The sequence below is a fragment of the Hyaena hyaena genome, unplaced genomic scaffold, assembly GCF_003009895.1.
Source record: "Hyaena hyaena isolate Hyena2069 unplaced genomic scaffold, ASM300989v1 scaffold_345, whole genome shotgun sequence".
NCBI classification, from domain to species: Eukaryota; Metazoa; Chordata; class Mammalia; order Carnivora; family Hyaenidae; genus Hyaena; species Hyaena hyaena.
The window spans coordinates 1,236,271-1,257,296 of record NW_024080976.1 but is presented as its reverse complement, the minus strand read 5'-3'; the positions used below and the strand labels follow the sequence as shown (position 1 = coordinate 1,257,296).

Sequence of the window (21,026 nt, the reverse complement as noted above, 5' to 3'; positions counted from 1 at the left end):
GCTCTGAGATTACAGCCTGGAGCCTGGAGCCTGCTTTGAATTCTGTGGATCCCTGCTCTCTGCCCCTCCTCCTTTTGCGCACGCACACGCTCTCTCTCTCAAAAATAAATAAACATTACAAAAAATAAATAAAGGAACTACTCGCACATGTACATGAAGATGTCTACAGAGATATGCTGACAGATATAGTTTATAATGAATAAAAGTTGAAAAGAATCTAATTGGGGAAATGATTAAACAGTAGGGCATCTGTACCACTGAAAACCAGCCAAATATTAAAGTGATGATGTTGCCCTAATTTTGATGAAACAGGTGAAGCCAGTGTGTTTAAAAAAAAAATCCCAATGTGTAGCATTACACTATTTTGACAGGAAAAAAACCACATGTATGCCTAGGAGGACCAGTTAAAATGTTTACAGTAACAGCCAGCAAAACTCACCACCATATTAAACATATTAAAGTACACAAATACTCCAAATATGGAAAGATTTTCCCATTTCAAGGTTTTCTTTTAGTCTTCTGTTGAACTGAGAAAAAAAGTTCAGGATGTTCTAAGTAAGAACAACTGTGTTTTTCCCAAGTGACTTCTTTTTTACTTCACTTTCTAATTCATGAACCACATCTATGATTGCATTTCCCATGTATGCTGGAGTACAATCTAGAAATCAATGGTAAAAAGTCTCTGACTTTTAAGTACTTCAGTCTTTTAAGTACTGATGGTCATCTCATCACTGCTTCCTTTCACATCTTACTGAGAAATGACTTGACTTTGCTTCTGAGCCAATCCACTGGGCTAAGATGCCTATGAAGCCTCCAATGGCTATAGGATTTCCTTGTCCTACAAGTCTTTGTGTAAAACATCCTTAAAATAAAAACTGTGAGACACTGTTAACTACATTGGAATTAAAATTAAAAAAAAAAAACTCTATGTGACATAAATCTTTTTTTTAATAAATTCTTTTTTCTTCATGTTTCAGTTCTTTTTAAGTTTGTTATTTTCTTTAATGTTTATTTATTTTTGAGAGACAGAGCGACAGAGTGTGAGCAGGGGAGGGGCAGAAAGAGGGAGGGAATCACAGAATCAGAAGCAGGCTCCAGGCTCTGAGCTGTCAGCACAGAGCCCGATGCGGGGCTCAAACTCAGGAATGGCGAGATCATGGCCTGAGCTAAAGTTGGCCACTTAACCGACTGAGCCACCCAGGCACCCCAAGTTTGTTTATCTTAGAGAGAGAGAGAGAGAGAGAGAGAGCAAGCACATAGGCAGGAACAGGCAGAAAGAGACACAAAATTCAAAGCAGGTTCCAGGCTCTAAGCTGTTAGCGCAGAGTCTGACTCAGGGCTGGAACCCACAAACCATGAGATAATGACCTGAGCCAAAGTCAGACATTCAACTGAATGAGCCACCCAGGAGCCCCAACATAAATCTTACTGTAGGAAATCCATTACCTCCAGACCTCATAGCTTCAGTATAATCTGGGCAAAATTTGTTAATTCTTGCTGTCATCAGATTAGTATCTCTTCCTTCAATCATGATGGGTTATTGAGTAAGACAGGGAGAATTTATTTTTTAATGTTTTTACATTTATTTATTTTTGAAAGACAGAGAGAGACAGATTATAATTTGGGGAGGGGCAGAGAGAGGAGACATAGAATCCAAAGCAGGCTCCAGGCTCTGAACTGTCAGCACAGAGCCCGACGCGGGGGTTGAACCCACAAACTGTGAGATCATGACCTGAGTCTAAGTCGGACGTTTAACCAACTGAGCCACCCAGGCGCCCCAAATTTTTTTAAGTATACATAATGATGAGACTTGGTATACCGTTAAAATTACTAATATGAACTTTAGTGTGACACTTCCAGTATATAAATCTCAGCTCTGATAGTTATTAACTGTGTGATCTTGGACATGTTACTTAACTTTTCACCCTTAGTTGCCTCCTATTAAAAAAAATGGCAATAATTATAAATTCTATCTCAAAGGGGTGTTATGAGGATTAAATAAGACACTACATATAAGAAAGCACTTACAGTAGAAATAAACATTAAAGAGAAGTCAGCTATAGCACTGAAGATGAAGAATACTATATACTTTTCTTCCCCTAATTATAAAGAAAATTATCTTCTGCTCTTTTCTTCATCCATAAAAAATTTGAGCTTCTTGGCCTTGCTCTTTCTTACAGCGCTAGCTAATAAATTTCAAACTTCACATTGATAAGCAATTTCTCCTGATTAAAAACAATTTACAAAAGGGGGTATGTGGATGATGAAGCAAATATGAATTATAACATAAGAGGAACAATAAAATCTACTGAGCGCTCTTTTTGTCAAGCATTATCTAAGGACTTTATTTTATTTATTTATTTTTTTTTTTTGAGAGAGAGAGACAGTGTGGGCAGGGGAGGGTCAGACAGGGAGGGAGAGACAGAATTTTTTAAAAAACATTTCATCTGAGCTGTCAGCACAGAGCTTGATGTGGGGCTTGAACTCACGAACTGCGAGATGACGACCTGAGCCAAAATCACACACCCCCAACCGACTGAGCCACAAAGGTGCCCCCTAAGGACTTTATATATTAATTCGTCTATTCATAGCAATCCTATACAGTAGGTTCTGTCATCATCCTCTTACAGATTAAGGAACTGTGACACAAAGAAATGAAATAAATTACCCCAATTCACCCAGCTCTAACCTGGCAGTTTTAGGACTAGAACACTGGTAATTTAGTGCCATAACTAAACTGCCTATCATAAGACCACATAAATATATGGCATGAAACAACTCATGCTGTCAAAAACTTCAAACCATTTCTCAAGTTTCTACCAGCATCTTCCATTCCCTTCCCTTGTTAACAAAGTCCTCTACCTTAAAAACCCTGTCACATTGCAATTCCTTACAAGCCTCAAAAGCAGAAAACCCTGTCACCAATCAAACCTTCTCCAACCTTTCCCTGCTTCTGAATTCAGGGCACAGGTGAAGATCAAAGACACCTAGCATATGATTCCAACTAAACTGTAATCCTCTCAACAAATCAAAGCCTAAAATAAAGCTCTGCAGTTGGCCTCCCTTCAGGAGGTTTACTTGCAAGCCTTTTAAATGATTAGAAAGTAGCAGCTCACAGGGGAATTAAACAACTGCCAAATGTTCATGTGAATACCCACCGGAGAGGAGGCAGGAGGTAACCTCATCACCCCTATCATTCACTGGGAAAGAAGAGCAAAGCTCCAGGTCTATGGATAGGATATTTCCTGTGTTAAAGCCTAACCTGGAACAAGCCTGTATAGTCCAACAAAATCAGGTTTATTGACTTAAGAGAGGGAGGAAATTCCACAGGAAGGGTTGGAATGCAATGGAGGAGAAGAAAAGCTCTTTTGTAAAGTGCTGAGTTCCAACTGAAGGACTCTGAAGAGGATGTATGGGAAGAGGGGAACAATTTTAGAATGGTTGCGGTTTCTGAGGTAAACTAGGAAAGGTTGGGATTAACTGGAGATTAAGTGCTATCTTGAAAGGAGGGTAGTTTAGCAATTGGATATCTCCAGTAATAAAAAAAAAAAAATAGCAAAGCGAGTGTGGAGCATCACTGGTAAAACAGCTGTGATATTTCAAAGAGGGAGTTGTTACTGCATTTTACAGTTACTGGATGAAATATTACTTTCTATTTTGCAGCTGCCTTTATCTGTCTCCTGTCTCCCAGCCTGATTTATGCAAATGATTTTTCTCTTTTCAGTCCGCGCTGATTTTCATTCTTTCCCCAGAGACGCAAAGGTTTCAAACCATGCACAGAAAAAAGTTACATTTCACAGAACAAAGAAACACAAATTCGTCCCGATATACTTTAGATAGACAAATAGATATAGACATTAAAACGGTCATTTCCTCCTTTTTCTCTTCTTCCTAATGATCAGCAGGATTGGGGGGGGCGTGGGGAGACGGGAATCTTGAGACACTGAGCTTTTCTTGGAACTCACCCCAGCCTGGCTAACTCAGAACACACCCCCGCTATCACATTTGCTCCCACCATCCACCACGCACATAACCCGATGAAAATTAAGAGGGAGCCAGGGGTAAAGCTCAAGTACAAAGGCCATGTCTAGAATCCGTCTTCGAGCTTCCTTACAAGGGAGCTCTGATTAAGCTGTGGTTCTAAGAGCGGCGGTTCTCGAGACCGCGTCTTTTTGTTGGGGGGCCTTCACTCTGGGGTTCATACATGTACTCGGAGCCATTCTGGGCCGAGAGATTTGTGCGGCACTTAAGCGGAAAGGGAAAGGACTCAAGGCACCCAATGCCCAGTAGCGTCACAAATCCCACAGTCTCGGCAACCCAGTTCACACAGAGGCCCGCGCCGCCCCCGCGCCGCCCCCGCGCCCATTTCCTCAATGCACGCGACCAACTCACCTCTCGGAGCCGACACCAGCAAGAAAGCCGGAAGGAAACTACGAGCAGAGGCCTGTGGGAACTGTAGTCTTCGGTAAGGAGAGCCCGGCCCCGCCCCAACTTGTTGCTTGGAATGCGCAAGCGCGAATGCTAGCTAGCCGGAGAGAGCGAGATTGCCGGACAGCACTTTGGGTTTGTCGGTGGGCTACCCGGGGAGGGGCTTTAAGGCTGCCTAGGGCTGCGAGCCAGGCTTTGTGTTTGCAGCTGAGGAAGCCTTCGTATGGCTTAGAATGCACTTGGCACCAACAAGCACATAATGTATGTACTAGGTGCACAGCAGGTGCTTAATATGCCCAAATATATACACATCAAGTACTTAATAAAAACATCCCCAAACCGTAACAGAACCGGGAGCAGGACGACACGGAATGGTCCCCCCGTGCTTGCTCACGCTCCCGCCTTCCACTCCTTCCTTCCTCCTCTCGGTTTTTCTCCTTCCTGCAGTTGTGAAGATATTGTTCTATAAATTGTTAGGTTAAGATGGTTGATAAAATTGTCCCCGCCTTATCGGCGCCATTTCTTTTTCCTCAGTTTCAGGTGCCGGCAGTCAGTTGCCTTCCGGAAGCTGACAATCCTTTGGGGAGAAGGTCAGTAGTAACCTAATGCTGTGTTAGAATGTGTACATCGCTCACCTCACTTCATTCATTACTAGGCATTTTATCAAATCACATCATAAGAAGAAGGGTGAGTACAATACAATAATATAGTTTAAGAGGAAAAGACACACGTAACTTTTATTACGGCACAGTGTTATAATTGTTCTATTTCATTATTATTGTTAATCTCTTTCTGTGCCTGTTATAAATTAAGCTTTATTATAGGTATGGATGTATAGAAAAAAAGTGTGTGTGTATATATATATATATATAGCGTCCCTTGAGGGTCTTGAAATGTGTCCTCTGAAGATAAGTTGGGGGGAGGGGGGACTATAAGGTGTGTCTATTACTGTTTTTCCTTTAGTTCTATCAGGTTTTGCTTCAAGTATTTTTGAGCTTTGTTAAATATATGTATATACATACATATACTGTCTTTCTGATGAAGAGGCTTGAAAAATGAACATTAGGAAGAGTATCTTCAAAAATTTTTCTCAGGTCGCTAATAATTGAATTCGTCATGGCGTGGGTTTGGTTCAGGAAAGAAATGTGAAGCCCACCAAGACTTACCCACCACTGTAGCATCCTCCCCATTTCAGATATTTTGATACAGTAGTTCTCTCAAGAATATAAAACTTTAGACATTATTTGAAAATGTCAAGGCCAATCTTATTAAGTCTCATTTTGCAAATAGAATATATGTGAAGTAGGAGATACATGAAAATACAGTTCTGGATTTGTCTATTTCTCCCTTTAGTTCATTCAGTTTTTATCATGTATTTTTAAGCTGTGTAAATAGTGTATGCACGTTTATGATTGTGTGTGTTCCCAATGAATTGATCCTTCTACTATGAAATATTTCTCAGTGTCTCTTGTCTTTTTAAAAAAATTTTTTATATGTTTATTCATTTTTGAGAGAGAGAGAGAGAGACATAGCATGAGCAGGGGGAGGAGCAGAGAGAGGGAGACACAGAATCTGAAGTAGGCCTCAGGCTCTGAGCTATCAGCACAGAGCCCAGTGCAGGGCTGGAACCCACAAACCATGAGATCATGACTTGAGCCACAGTCAGATAGATGCTTAGCTAACTGAGCTACCAAGGCGCCTCTCTATGTCTCTCTCTCTCTTTTTTAATGTTTTATTTCTGAGAGAGAGAAACAGCGTGAGCGTCAGAGAGAGAGGGAGAGACAGAATCTGAAGCAGGCTCCAGGCTCTGAGCTAGCTGTCAGCACAGAGCCCAACGCGGAGCTCAAACCCACGAACCGTGTGATCATGACCTGAGCCGAAGTTGGACACTTAACCGACTGAGCCACCCAGGCGCCCCTCTGTGTCTCATCTTAACATCTATTTTGTCTAGTATCAGTATAGTCACTACAGTTTTCTTATGCTTACTACTTGGCTAGTATATCTTTTTTAATTTTTTTTTCTTGAACCTACCTGTGATTTTATATTTAATATACATTTCTGGTAAATATCATGTAATTTGGGTTTCACAAATTACATGTCTCTGGCTTTTCATTGAAAATACTTAGTCCAGTTATATCTATGTTACTATTAACTTGGTTGGACTTATGTTTACTATTTGGTTGATATCTATTTGCCACATTTTTTATTAACTACTTTCCTGTCTTTTTGGGGGAATTGATAATTTTTTCTGATATATTTGAATTCTTCTGTTGGCACTTTAGCTATACCTTTATGCATCTTGTTAGAGGTTGCTCTGGGGATTAAAATATGCATTCTTATTAAACATAGTTTACTTAGGATTAATATTGCACCACTCCATGTAAAATATGAGACCCTGACAAATATGAGCAACCTGGCTGGCTGAGTCAGTAGAGCATCTGACTCTTGATCTTGGGGTGGTGAGTTGGAGCCCCACTTTGGGTGCAGAGATTACTTTAAAAAAACGCATAAATATATGACTTTATAGTGATAACCTCCATTTGCAACGCAACACCACGGGGTTCATCTAGCCTCCTTCTCTCCATATTGCAATTACCTTCTCCAGCAGTGACAAGCTTTGCTCCCATTATATTAACTTAATACCATAATAGATTTACTTTTTTTCTTGATTCTAGAATATATGAAGTAGTAATTTCAGAATTGCAATCTATATCATTGTGCAAATCATCCTACTAGCTAGCTATTTGTTTATGGTTGTTTGCTTTTTTCCTCCCATTCTGTTTTTGGCTGAGCGAATACAGTCAAGTTGTCTTTCAAAAGTTGCTTGGGTTAGGAGCACCTGGCTGGCTCAGTTCGTAGAGCATATGGTTCTTTGTCTTGAGGTCATTAGTTTAAGCCCCATGTTGGGTGTAGAGCTTACCTCAAAAAAAGCTGCTTGGGGCACCTGGGTGGCTCAGTTGGCTGAGCATCAGCCTTTGGCTCAGGTCATGATCTCATGCTCATGAGTTTGAGTCCTGCATGAGGCTCGCTGCTGTCAGTGCAGAGCCTGCTTCAGATCCTCGGTCCCTCCCTCTTTCTGTTCCTCTCCGTACTCATGCGCTCTCTCTCTCTCTCTCTCTCTCTCTCTCAAAACTAAACTTTTTTTTTTAATTTTTTTTATTTCTAGGAGACAGAGAGACAGCGTGAGCAGGGGAGGGTCAGAGAGAGAGGGAGTCACAGACTGAAACAGGCTCCAGGCTCTGAGCTGGCAGCACAGAGCCCGACGCGGGGCTCGAACCCACGAACCGTGAGATCATGACCTAAGCGAAAGTCAGACGCTTAACCGACTAAGCCACCCAGGCGCCCGTCAAAAATAAACTTTTAAAAAAAGTTGCTTGGGTTAGCTTTTTCCCCTGTAGTGTGGGGAAATATTTGTTTCTGTTTATATTCCAATGTAGGGTCTTCTCTATGTCTAAATATGTAAAACGTTAACATCGTCCCCAAAGTGAAAAATATACAGAAAGGTATACTTAGAGAAGTGTCACTTCCTCATCCCTTCATGTATTAAAATCTCCTATATTTTTGGGTCTCTTTATGGACTTTCTGTTCTATTCCACTGGTCTGTTCCTGCATGAGTACCATTTGATTATTTAAGGACTTTTTAGTACTTTAAATATCTGGTAGGACGAGGACACTTTGGTAGCTTTTCTTTCTCAGTCTTACCTAAAACCTGTACTGCTACCACTAGGGATACTGTATATACTTCAGATGAAATGACCGACTGAATTGTCCCCCTCTAGTATTGTCCTTCCCAACATCTTTCTCTTCATGGCCTTTATCAGAATCTGAAGTTTTCCTAGTTAGATACTCACTGGTTGTCTTCTTCCCAGATTTTCCTGAAGATTGGGAATCTTGTCTTTAGTATCCACTAGCATATTGTCAAAGGCTTGAACACTCCATGGCATTATGCGCAAGCACTTTGTACATATTTTTTCCCATTAGCTATTCTGGAGGGTGTATACTTATCACATTGTGGTTTTAATTTTTCCACTTTCTTAATAATGAACTTGAGCAACTTTTAATATCTTTATTGTCCATTTGGATATCCATTTTTTTGAAGTGCTTATTTGAGTTTTTGTTTCCTATTTCCTATGGATTTTCTTTTTTTTTCCTGTTTGATTTTCTGTCATTTATTGATCTGTTGGGGTTCTTTACATATTGTGGATGAGTAGGTCAAATATATGATATATTTAATATTTTATTAACATTGTTTATATTATTAAATATTTAACATTTATATATTATATAAATGTATATATTTTATATTAACTTATATTACCATATACTATATCATATATTATATATGTAAATATAAAATGTATTCTCTCTGTGACTTTTTTCACTTTCTTGTTTTTTGCTGAAATAGATTCTTAAATGTAATATAGTAAAATTTATCATTTTTCTCCATTATAGTTAGTGCTTTTTGTATTCTATTTAAGAACTCATGGCTATCTCAGCATTATCAGCATAAACAAACTATGGAGAAAGCCCAGATATCCACTGACTGATGAATGGATAAGGAAGATGTGGTATTTATATGTGATGGAATATTACTCAGCCATCAACAAGAATGAAATCTTGCCATTTGCAACGATGGGATGGAGCTAGAGTGTATTATGCCAAGTGAAATAAGTCAGTCAGAAAAAGACAAATACCATATGATTTCATTCATATGTGGAATTGAAGACATTTTATGAAATGTCCTTCCTTGGCAAAAGTGGAAGTTAGTACACTATGTTGATCCCCCAGTTCTTCAGTTTCTTTAAAATTTCTAATCATCTTTGAAACCAATAGTGTGGTGAACCTAAGGCAAGAATGATCCCTGAAGTTCTCTCAAGCTCTTCCCTTGCTGGGTGGTTTGAACCATATAACTGCATCAAGGGATTGATGCAGCACCATGGACAGATCTCCACATGTGGGGCCCATCTTGGGGGACAAAGGGCTGAATTTAAACTAGTACAGTACAATCTGCTTTGAGCATGGCAGTCTTCATGTGAGCACACAACTCCAGGCCTAATACCTAAATTAATGAGTTTAAGTCTCCACTGAATAAAATATTCAGATTATGATTGCACTTAGTTTCATTAACTACATTCTCAGAATAATGTGATGGGGTTTCCCTTTCAACTTGTAATTAACTTTGTTGAGAATTCTTATTGGGATTTTCAGGCAGCTTCGTAAAACCTTATTATAAATTATTATATGTATTAATGGTATTAAACTATGTTGCTTACTTTTATATTGGCTGCAAAACTGTTGTAGTTTTAAAAAAATATCATAATTACAACATTTTTCTTTGCTTATAGATCCGTTCAGGTTTTCTTTAGTATCTTGAGTCAACTGTGGTGATTTAGTTTTCTCCAGACAATTCATTCTCTATATTTTTATAGATATTGAAATATATGTATATAGTAATACATATAACTTTAAAATTTTTAATTCTCTTTGATACATGTAGCTGTTTCACCTTTCATATATATAAAGTTGAAATTGAGTCTTTTTTTCCTCAATAACTGCCAATTCTATATTAATGGCCTTTTTCAAAGAGAACACCCTTGGATAAGGATTTTATTACCTATTTCATTAATTTCTACTTTATTGTATGAATTACTTTGTGGTACCTAGGTTAGTTTTAAACATTTTTATTAAAAATTATTTTCTGGGGGCTCCTGGGTGGCTCAGTCAGTTAAGTGCCCAAGTTCGGCTCAGGTCATGATCTCACGGCTCATGGGTTCGAGCCCTGCATCGGGCTCTGTGCTGACAGCTCAGAACCTGGAGCCTGTCTTTGGATTCTGTGTCTCTGTCTCTCTCTGACCCTCCCCTGATCACGCTCTCTCTCTCCCTCAAAAATAAAACATTTAAAAAAGTTTTTAAAATAAAAATTATTTTCTGGATCAAACGATTGTGTTTTTTTCCCAACTTTCAAAATCAGCTGCCTGTTAGGGGCACGAGGGTGGCTCAGTTGGTTAAGTGTCAGACTCTTGGATTTGCTCAGGTCATGATCTCACAGGTTGTGAGTTCAAGCCCCACATTGGGCTCTGTGCTGACAGCATGGAGCCTGCTTGGGATTCTCTCTCTCTCTCTCTCTCTCTCTTGCTCTCACACTCCTACTGCCCCCCTCTCCCCCCCCATAAATAAATAAACTTAAAAAAAAGTCAACTGCCTATTATATGACAGGCACTATAAGTGTGGGGACAGAGTGGTAAACAAGATAAATACTAGTTCCTCAATCCAGGTTTCCTAAATGCATTAAGGTTATTTATTTCTTAACAAATAGACCTTTGGTGATTTTCCATAATTTTTTTTTAATTTTTTTTTTAATGTTTTATTTATTTCTAGGAGAGAGATAGAGAGAGACAGCGTGAGCAGGGGAGGGTCAGAGAGAGAGGGAGTCACAGACCGAAACAGGCTCCAGGCTCTGAGCTGGCAGTCAGCACAGAGCTCGACGCGGGGCTCGAACCCACGAACCGCGAGATCATGACCCAAGCGAAAGTCGGACGCTTAACCGACTAAGCCATCCAGGCGCCCCAATAATTTTTTATTTGTAGGCATCACATTATCATTTATCACTAAGTGGTCTAAAATTTCAGATTTGATGGGGCACCTGGGTGGCTCAGTTGGTTAAGCATCAGACTACAGCTCAGGTCATGATCTTGTGGTTTGTGGGTTTGAGCCCTGCGTCAGGCTCTGTGCTGACAGCTTAGAGCTTGGAGCCTGCTTTGGTTTCTGTGTCTCCCTCTCTCTCTGCCCCTCCCCTGCTCACACTCTGTCTCTCAAATATGAATAAATGTTAAACATTTAAAAAAAAGAAAAAATATTCAGATTTGATTTTCTACTTACACAAAGCTTTATTATGGATATTTTCAAATATATGCAAAGGCAGTAAGAATAGCACAATGAACCCAAGGTACCCATTATACAGCTTCAAGAGTTAGCAGTTGCCAGTCTTATTCCATCTGTTCCTCCCTTCCTATATTTATATTTATTTATTTATGAGAGTGCATGAGTAGCGGTGGAGGGACAGAATCCTAAGCAGGCTCCATTCTCAGCTCAGAGTTCTATCTCATGACCTGAGCCAAACTCAATAGACATCTAACTGACTAAGCCATTCAAGCACCCCTTTTCTGAAGTATTTAATTACTTTCATTCTATTTTTTTAATGTTTATTTATTTTAGAGAGAGAGAGAGAGAGATAAGCATGAGCAGGGGAGGGGCAGAGAGAGAGAGAAGGAAAAACAGAATCCAAAGCAGGCTCCAGGCTTCTGAGCTGTCAGCACAGAGCCCAATGCAGGGCTTGAATCCGAAGTCGGATGCCTAACTGAGCCACCCAGGTGTCCCATTTCTGAAGTATTTTAAAGCAAGTCATAGACATGATGTAATTTCACCCTTGAATACTTTGGTATGAATCTCTAGTGTATAAGGACTTATACACACATTAATAATTGGTGATGATGCCATTATCATGGCTAAAAAAATGAATAATTGCTTAATATAACTTAATATCCACTCTAGGTTTACATTTTCAAAACAATGTACACAATGTTTTCATTTGTCCAAATCAAGATTGTATTGAACATATTTTATTTTCTGTTAATTATGCTCTGGCATTTGGGGACTTGGTCCTGGAGAGACTACCCTTCCCAGGAGTAGCAAATTCCTAGAGATAGCAAACAACTCTTTTAATCAAACCCACCAAGCTAAAGCCCCAGCTGTTCCATCAAACTCTCACACACCAAGCCAATATTCCTCCTGCACAAATCATCCCAGGGCCAGGTACCAGACAACTAGGGACACCCCTATACCTCAGAGCCTGCCAAAATTATTAAAACTATCCAGGGACACCTGGGTGGCTCAGTCCATGAAGCATCATCTGACTCTTGATTTCAGCACAGGTAACAATCTCATGGGTTCATGAGTTCAAGCCCCGCGTCAGGCTCCTTGCACTTGTAGTGTGGAGCTTGCTTGGGATTCTCTCTCTCTGCCCCTCCTGCACACATTCTCTCTCTCAAAATAAAAAACCTTAAAAAAAAAAAAACATTATCCATTCCCAAACTTTCTGAGTGTACTTAACCAGTGTAACCCATTCTTTGGAGAAAACTTCAGCAAAGGCTCTTTGCCATGCTCTGGCCCTCTCCCCACTTCTGCCTCCCAACAGAACTGGGTACTTCCCCATGTGGCTCTGTGGGCATGCTGTTGCCTGTTGTTTTTAGAGTTCTTTGAGTATAAACTTCTTTCTTTATGACAATCATTTCTGTATCTGCATGTTGTATCATAATTGATTAAAACAAATCCTGGATACATTTTAAAACAAGGATCCCAATACATACCATACATTGTATTTAATTGATATGTCTCTTAAGTCTCTTTTTTAAAAAATTTTTTATAGTTTACTTATTTTTGAGAAAGAAGCATGAGTGGGGGAGGGGGCAGAGACAGAGGGAGACACAGAATCTGAAACAGGATCCAGACTCTTAGCTGTCCGCACAGAACCTGATGCGAGGCTCGAACCCACAAACCCCAAGATCATGACCTGAGCTGAAATTGGACGCTTAACCGGCTGAGCCACCCAGGCACCCCATCGTAAGTATCTTTTGATTTGCAACATTGTTTTTATTTTGTCTTAACCTATTGGTTAAGAACCAAGACCATTTATTCTGTGGAATTTTGCACATTCTGGGTTTGGTTGTTTGCTTCTTTGTGTCATTAATTTGTTCCTTTATTCCCCAAGTTTCCTGTATCCTGGTAATTAGATTTAGAGACTAACGTTTACTTCTACGTCAACATTTGGGGTAAGAACACTTACAAATGATGCTACATATAGCCACTGCACAAGCAAGATGCAAATAGCAGGGCTGATCTAATTGAGATGTTAACACAGATTAGTAGGTTCTGTCATTCTGCTCCATTAAAAGCTTCCTATCAATCTTTTTCACCTAATGATCTTTTTGCATCCATTGATATCACCATCAATATCTATTACTTCAGGAATTAAAGAGTGATTTTTCAAATTCTGTCATTCCTTTGATCTTTATTAACTAGACTTCTCTAATAATATTAAAGAACTTTTCTTCACCAACTTTAGGTTGTCTTAAAATATAGGTCATAAGGGAAAGACAAAATAAATGCTCCACTTTTCCCCTTTATTTATCATTAAGTGTCCTAATATGGTTCATTCCTGACCAGTGCATTTGGTCAGGAAAAAAGGAAGCTATCAAAAGCTTTTGTCATGACAAAAGGACATAGGAACCAATTTGAGGGGATTCCCACTGATGAAAGATAGGACAATCAGAGCACAAAAAAGGCTACAATGTATTTTTTAAAATCAACACAGGAGTTACAAGTAATTTCTAATTTTCAAAGTTTCTGTTTACATTATTCTTTGTTAATTTTAAATTAAATTTAGACTTGGGCCAGAGAGTGTAGACTGTAGAATATCTGGTTTTTTATGAACAAATTGAAAAACAATTTCTGACTTCTACTATTTTAAAAAGAGTAAGTTATCTGAAGTTCAATAAGGGTGAGTGTTGGTGGAAGGCATTTCTATATTCATTGTGCCTATAGTCTTTCATATGAATTTTCAAAGGAGTAATATTAATGATAATAATAAAACAAAATTTAGTGGCTTAAAATACAATCATTTTATTGTATCTCATGATCTTGTGGCTCAGGAATTTGGGCAGGGGTTTAGTTGATTCATCTGTTTTATATGGTATCAACTGAAGTCACTCAATGGCACTCAGTTGCCGGGTTGTCTGGAGGATCCAACACTATTTCACTTAAACGTCTGGTGTCTTGGTAGGCATGTGTGGAAGACTGAGCTCTGAAGGGTGCCTCTTCCTTTCTTTGTGAACTTAGGGCTTCTGTATGTGGTCTCTTCAGCAGAGCAGCCAGACTTTTTAACAGAATTCACAGCCTATGCTTAAAGGAGCACTCCAAGAGATGAAGTAAAATCTACCAGTAAAACCTGGAAACTGGCACAGCAGTACTTATGTTAGTCAAAGACATGGTCTACCCAGCCTTAAGAATGGATGTAGATTCCAGATCTTGATGGGGGGAGGGGAGAATGTCAAACAATTTGCAACAATCTTTATTCTGTCACAGTACTGTATTACCATTTACAATGAAAAAAATATAGCACAGAACAGTTAAGCATCTTGTCAATATAATACAAGTAGGTAAGTGACAGGACAGAGGTAAGTGTCTCCCATATTTGTCACATTGATAGGATTAGTTTTTAGAATAAATGTGAAGTTTATCAGGATTAAGTGATGGTGGAATACATTAAATTAACATTTTTTTAATGATATAAAACCTCTTATGCCAAGTCAATTACCTGTATGAAGGAAACAAAAGGGATTAATTACTAAATTCATAGAGTGTTCTACAACACTCTAGAATTGAAAAACTATCTTATATTTTTACATTATGAATTTTCAGATGATGGGTAAGGTGTGAATGTTGTCTAAAGGCCTTCTTACATTCCTTACATTCATAGGGTTTCTCACCAGAATGAATTCTCAGATGCTGAATAAGGGATGAATTAAGTCTAAAGGCCTTCCTACATTCCTTACATTCAAAGGGTTTTTCACCAGTATGAATGCTCTGATGTAAAGTAAGTTTTTGGCGCAATCTAAAGGCCTTCCCACATTCCTTACATTTATAGGGTTTCTCACCAATATGAATACTCTGATGTTGTGTAAGTTGTGAGAGTAATCTAAAAGCCTTCCCACATTCCTTGCAGTCATAAGGTTTAACACCAATATGGATACTTTGGTGTGAAATAAGTTGTGAGTAACGACTAAACGCCTTCCAACATTCCTTACATTCGTAAGGTTTCTCACCAGTATGAATTCTGTGATGAAGAATAAGATGATAGCCACGACTAAAGGTCTTTCCACATTCCTTACATTCATAGGGTTTCTCACCAGTATGAATTCTCTGGTGTAGTGTTAGTTGCTGTCTCACTCTGAAGGCCTTCCCACATTCCTTACATTCATAGGGTTTCTCACCAGTATGAAGTTTGTGATGTACTCTAAGGCCAGAGCCACATAAAAAGGCCTTCCCACATTCTTTACATTCATAGAGTTTGTCAGCAATATTAAGCTTCTGATGTCGAGTAAGATGTGCATACTGTCTAAAGGCCTTTCCACATTCTGTACATACATAGGGTTTCTCACCAGTATGAATCCTCTGATGGAGAGTAAGTTGTCCGCGCACTCTGAAGGCTTTCCCGCATTCTTTACATTCATAGGGCTTTTCACCAATATGAATTTTCTGATGTACTCTAAGGTCTGGGCCACATATAAAAGATTCTCCACATTCCTTACATTCATAGAGTTTTTCACCAGAATGAAGTCTCTGATGTCGAGTAAGGTGTGCAGTCTGTCTAAAGGCCATTCCACACTCCTTACATTCATAGGGTTTTTCACCAGTATGAATTCTGTGATGAAAAGTAAGCTGTTGGCGTACTCTAAAGGCCTTCCCACATTCTTTACATTCATAGGGTTTCTCCACAAAATGAATTCTCTGATGTGGAGGTAGAGATGTACGTTTTTGGTAAGATGACACTTTTTGAGATGTAATTTTCACTTGACTGAAATATTCCTCCTGTCCTTCAAATTTTTTTTTAGATTCCCAGTCACTTTTTAAAATTAGACCCTTAAGGCCATGGTTTTTAATTCTTTCCATTATTTTCCATTGAGGTAAGTTTATTTCATAAATGTCATTTTCTGAGGATAACTTCTTGGTCTCATACGTGGTCTCTAAATCTGAAAGAAAATAAGAGAGCAAACACACAGTTTCCTTTTTTAAAAGAAGTAAAATTTCTACAGTGGAAATAAAAGACAACAAAAGTAATACTCAATGAAATTCTGAAAATGCTGTTATGCAATTTGAAAAAAAAGAGCATACAGTAACACCAGGAAAAATGAAAGTTCATGTTAAGAAATTAAGACTAGTGGGGTGCCTGGGTGGCTCTGTTGATTAAGCATTTGACTCTTGGTTTCAGCTCAGGTCATGATCTCATGGTTTGTGAGATCGAGCCCTGCATGGGGCTCTGCGCTGACAGAGTGGAGCCTGCTTGGGATCCTCTCTCTCTCTCTCTCTCTCAAAATAAATTAATTAAAAAAGAAGAAAGACTGGTGATTAGTAAACATTTTGAGTGGGTATCAAGCTGAAATGTGGAGTAGAATCACAGAGAACTTGTTATAAATACTGAAGTTTACACACTACCTAAACCACCTAGATCAGATTCTACAATCCTGGCCAGTCTGATATTTAATATTCTCCACATGGTTCTGATGGAGATGAAAGGTTAAGAATTCATACTTAACTTTTTTCAACAATTTCTCTTTATTCTTAGAATAAAATCAAACTTGCTGTGGTTAAAAGGCCTCCGCTTACCTATAACAACATATCATTTCACATCTATCTTCCATAAATCTGCTTGGACTCTTTGCATAGCTGGCTACTTCTCATCCTGAGGTCTTAGGTTAAAAGTTATTTCCTTTAAGGGTTAATATCCAAAATCTATAAGGAACTCACCAAACTCCACACCCAAAAAACAAACAACCCAGTAAAGAAATGGGCAGAAGATATGAACAGACACTTCTCCAAAGAGGACATCCAGATGGCCATCAGACACATGAAACGATGCTCAGCATCCCTTCTCATCAGGGAAATACAAATCAAAACCACACTGAGATACCACCTCATGCCAGTCAGAGTGGCTAAAATGAGCAAATCAGAGAACTCTAGATGCTGGCGAGGATGTGGAGAAACGGGCACCCTCCTACACTGTTGGTGGGAATGTAAACTGGTGCAGCCCCTCTGAAAAACAGTATGGAGGTTCTTCAAAAAATTAACAATAGAACTCCCCTATGACCCAGCAATAGCACTGCTAGGAATTTACCCAAGGGATACAGGAGTGCTGATGCATAGGGGCACATGTACCCCGATGTTCATAGCAGCACTCTCAACAATAGCCAAAACATGGAAAGAGCCTAAGTGTCCATCAATGGACGAATGGATCAAGAAGATGTGGTTTATCTATACAATGGAATACTACATGGCAATGAGAAAGAATGAAATCTGGCCATGTGTAGCAACATGGATGGAACTTGAGGGTGTTATGCTGAGCGAAATAAGTCAGGCAGAGAAGGACAAATATCATATGTTTGCACGTATAGGAGGATTAGGAGGAATTTAACGGAGGACCATGGGAGAGAAGAAGGGGGGAAATGGTGGGGGAAAGGGAGAGAGGCAAACCATGTGAGACTCTTGAATGCTGAGAACAAACTGAGGACTCATGGGTGTGGGGGGGGAGGGAGGAGATGAGCATGGAGGAGGGCACTTGTGGGGATGAGCACTGGGTGTTATATGGAAACCAACTTGACAATGAACTATTTGTAAAAAAAAAAAAAAAAAGTTATTTCCTTTAAGGCTGACTCTCAACCTATGTTGTTGGGGCACCCAGGTCACTCAGTCGGTTAAGCACCTGACTCTTGATTTTGCCTCAGATCATGATTTTCTGGTTCATGAGTTTGAGCCCTGCATCAGTCTCTGCACTGACTATAATATATGTGTATTATATATCAACATATATCTGTTAAATATTATATATTTAAATTACATATTTATTAATTTTTCCAATTGTTTCTCTGTTTTCTTACCCCTAAACTTCTTCAATGCCAGAAATAATCTACTCTCCATTAAATAATACATGCATAGCACATAATGGGTTTTATTGTTTTAATTCCCATGGTTATATACACATTCTGAATATATTTCTGTCTCTAATCTCTCACATATGATAACAATGATTAAATATCCCCTTTATTAATCCAAGCTATTATAGCTAAATACATAAATGGAAAATGATGGTTGCATATTCCTATATATCCTTTTATTGCTTAAACCCCTTATCTATACCCATTCTTCCCTTCACATAGCTATGAGTTATTTTTTGTCTCCGCAACACAATAAAAGTGCTAAAGAGTTCTAGTCACTTAATTTCTCTTTAAGCTTATTTTACTCATCTATTTTATAAATGCTCAACTAGTTTTGCTCCCTCATCCCCTTACTCAAGTATCCTTTCCATTCCTTCAGAGGCAAAGCCATTCCTATATTTCCTAGAAATATGTACGAGTGATTTTCCACACAGGAAAACATGTTTATACCTTACTGAAGTTCTTATGAACTCCTTAGCAAAGAAAAAGATGTGATATGTAAGGAACTAACTAAAAGGGAGAAAGGGTCTTACAGTCACTTGAGTGTGAAGAATTTGCTAACAAGGGTCATGTTGGATATAGAGAGAAGATGCTAAACCAGTGGGAGAAATAGCCAGAGAAATATTTAAGTGCTGAATGAGTTATGTATGAGAGAGAAAAAGGAGGATGTTTTCAATTATTATAATATGGTCTGTGTAAAAAAGTTAAAATCATATTGACATTTTCTATTGAGGCTACAAATAATAAAATTTTAAAAAGCCAAAAATAAATCCACTAGAAATTTTAGAAGTCTATATTAAATAACTTTTAGATCGATAGGGAAATAAGCTCCAAAATAGTATTTTTGTATTTTAGAAAATGATAATAATAACTTAAAAATCCACATTAGTATTTACAAAATATAAGCACAGTGCTTAGAAGAAAATTTGAAAAATATTTACAGTGATAAACATGAGAGAAAAAATTAATTAAAAATCAAAGAAATTAGGGGCACCTGGGTGGCTCAGTTGGTTAAGCGTCTGACTTCGGCTCAGGTCATGATCTCACAGTTCGTGGGTTTGAGCCCCGTGTCAGGCTCTGTGCTAACAGCTAGCTCAGAGCCTGGAGCCTGTTTCAGATTCTGTGTCTCCCTCTCTCTCTCTGACCCTCCCCTGCTCATGCTGTCTCTTTCTCAGAAATAAATAAAACATTAAAAAAAAAAATCAAAGAAATTAGAAAAAGAATAAAGTAAACTGAAGCAAAGCAGAAGGAATAAATTAATTAGTAGAAACACATAACTAGTCAGAAAACATAAAAAAAGAACTAACACATAAAGCAAAAACATCTTTAAAAAAACAAATCAGGGGCACCTGGGTGGTTGAGTCAGCGAGTGTTCGACTTAGGCTCAGGCCGTGATCTCACGGTTTGTGAGTGCAAGCCCTGTGTCAGGCTCACAGCCTGGAGCCTGCTTCAGATTCTGTGTGTCCCTCTCTCTCTGTCCCTCCCCCACTCACACTCTGTCTCTCTCTCTCTCAAAGATAAACATTAAAAACAACAACAACAAACAAATCAGCGGTGCCTGCTTGGCACAGTTGGTTAAGCAACTGACTCTTGATTTCGGCTTAGGTCATGATCTCATGGTTCGTGGGTTTGAGCTCCATGTCAGACTCTGCTGACAGTGTGGAGCCTGCTTGGGATTCTCTCTCTCTGCCCCTTCTCCACTCACATGCTGTTTCTCCCTCTCTCAAGATAAATAAATAAACTTTAAAAAAATCAGCAAAACAGCTAAAGCGTTACTTAATATAAAGAAAACTGCAAGGGGTGCCTGGGTGGCTCAAGTCAGTTAAGCATCAGACTTCATCTCAGGCCATGATCTTAAGGCTCATGGGTTAAAGCCCCACCTTGGGCTCTGTGCTAACAGCTCAAAGTCTGGAGCCTGCTTCAGATTCTGTGTCTCCTTCTCTCTCTGCTCCTCACCTGCTCACGCTCTCTCTTAAAAATGAATAAACTATTTGTAAAAAAAAAAAAAAAAAAAAAAGAATAAACATTAAAAATAACTTAAAAAAGAAAACAATAAAGCACATAGAAATAAGAAATGGCAAAGTGAAGATAACCATGAATACAGAGGACAGATGAAAAAATATTATTTTGCTAATAAATTTTAAAATATCGCTAAAATGAATAATTTTCTAGGAAAATATTATTTACCAAAACTGACCACAGAAGAGATACAATGTTTAAATATTAATTTCAATAGAGCAAATAGAAAATGTGGTTAGACTTACCATCTCCTTCTTCTAGTAAAGAAACTTTAAAGAATAGACCATCTAGATTCTATTAAGACTGAGAACTAAGAGGGGCGCCTGGGTGGCTTAGTCGGTTAAGCATCCGACTTTCGCTTAGGTCATGATCTCGTGGTTCGTGGGTTCGAGCCCCACGTCGGGCTCTGTGCTGACTGCTAGCTCAGAGCCTGGAGCCTGTTTCAGAGTCTGTATCTCCCTCTCTCTCTGACCCTCCCCTGCTCACGCTGTCTCTCTCTCTCTCTCTCTCCTAGAAATAAATAAAAAATATATAAAAAAATAAATTAATTTAAAAAAATAAAAAAGACTGAGAACTAAGAAAAAGGAGGACTTGCAATCTATTTTCATAGAGTAATATTGTACTAAAGATCACTCATAAAAAGAAAACATACCAATTTTTTGAAAACTGATATAAAAATTCTAAAACATCTAATAAAACAGCACATTGAAAGACTTAGTATTATTTATTCAAAGAATGTTAGAGTGGGCCAATATGAGGAAATCTATTAAGATAAATCAACACACGGGGCTCCTGATGGCTCAGTTAATTAAG

The 21,026-nt window shown here is 38.7% G+C and overlaps 2 protein-coding genes across 6 annotated transcripts in view; both read right to left on the bottom strand.

Annotated features, from left to right (window-relative positions):
• ZFP14 (ZFP14 zinc finger protein) overlaps positions 1–4,432 on the bottom strand; it is a 33,851-nt gene extending 29,419 nt beyond the window's left edge. For 3 of the 4 annotated variants that reach the window (XR_005531333.1, XM_039249711.1, XM_039249713.1), the window contains exon 1: positions 4,393–4,432. The gene's annotated coding sequence lies outside the window, so the exon portion shown is untranslated. The remainder of the gene's footprint in view (positions 1–4,392) is intronic. The other variant, XM_039249712.1, reaches the window with a different exon arrangement.
• A 9,452-nt stretch (positions 4,433–13,884) lies between these two features.
• ZFP82 (ZFP82 zinc finger protein) overlaps positions 13,885–21,026 on the bottom strand; it is a 76,039-nt gene continuing 68,897 nt past the window's right edge. The window contains exons 7-8 of one of the 2 annotated variants that reach the window (XM_039249727.1): positions 15,579–15,907; positions 13,885–15,494 (exon numbers count right to left, since the gene is read on the bottom strand). In XM_039249727.1, the coding sequence (XP_039105658.1) occupies positions 14,878–15,494; positions 15,579–15,907 (946 nt within the window). In that variant the 3' untranslated portion in view covers positions 13,885–14,877. Of the gene's footprint in view, positions 16,236–21,026 lie in introns of both variants that reach the window. The other variant, XM_039249726.1, reaches the window with a different exon arrangement.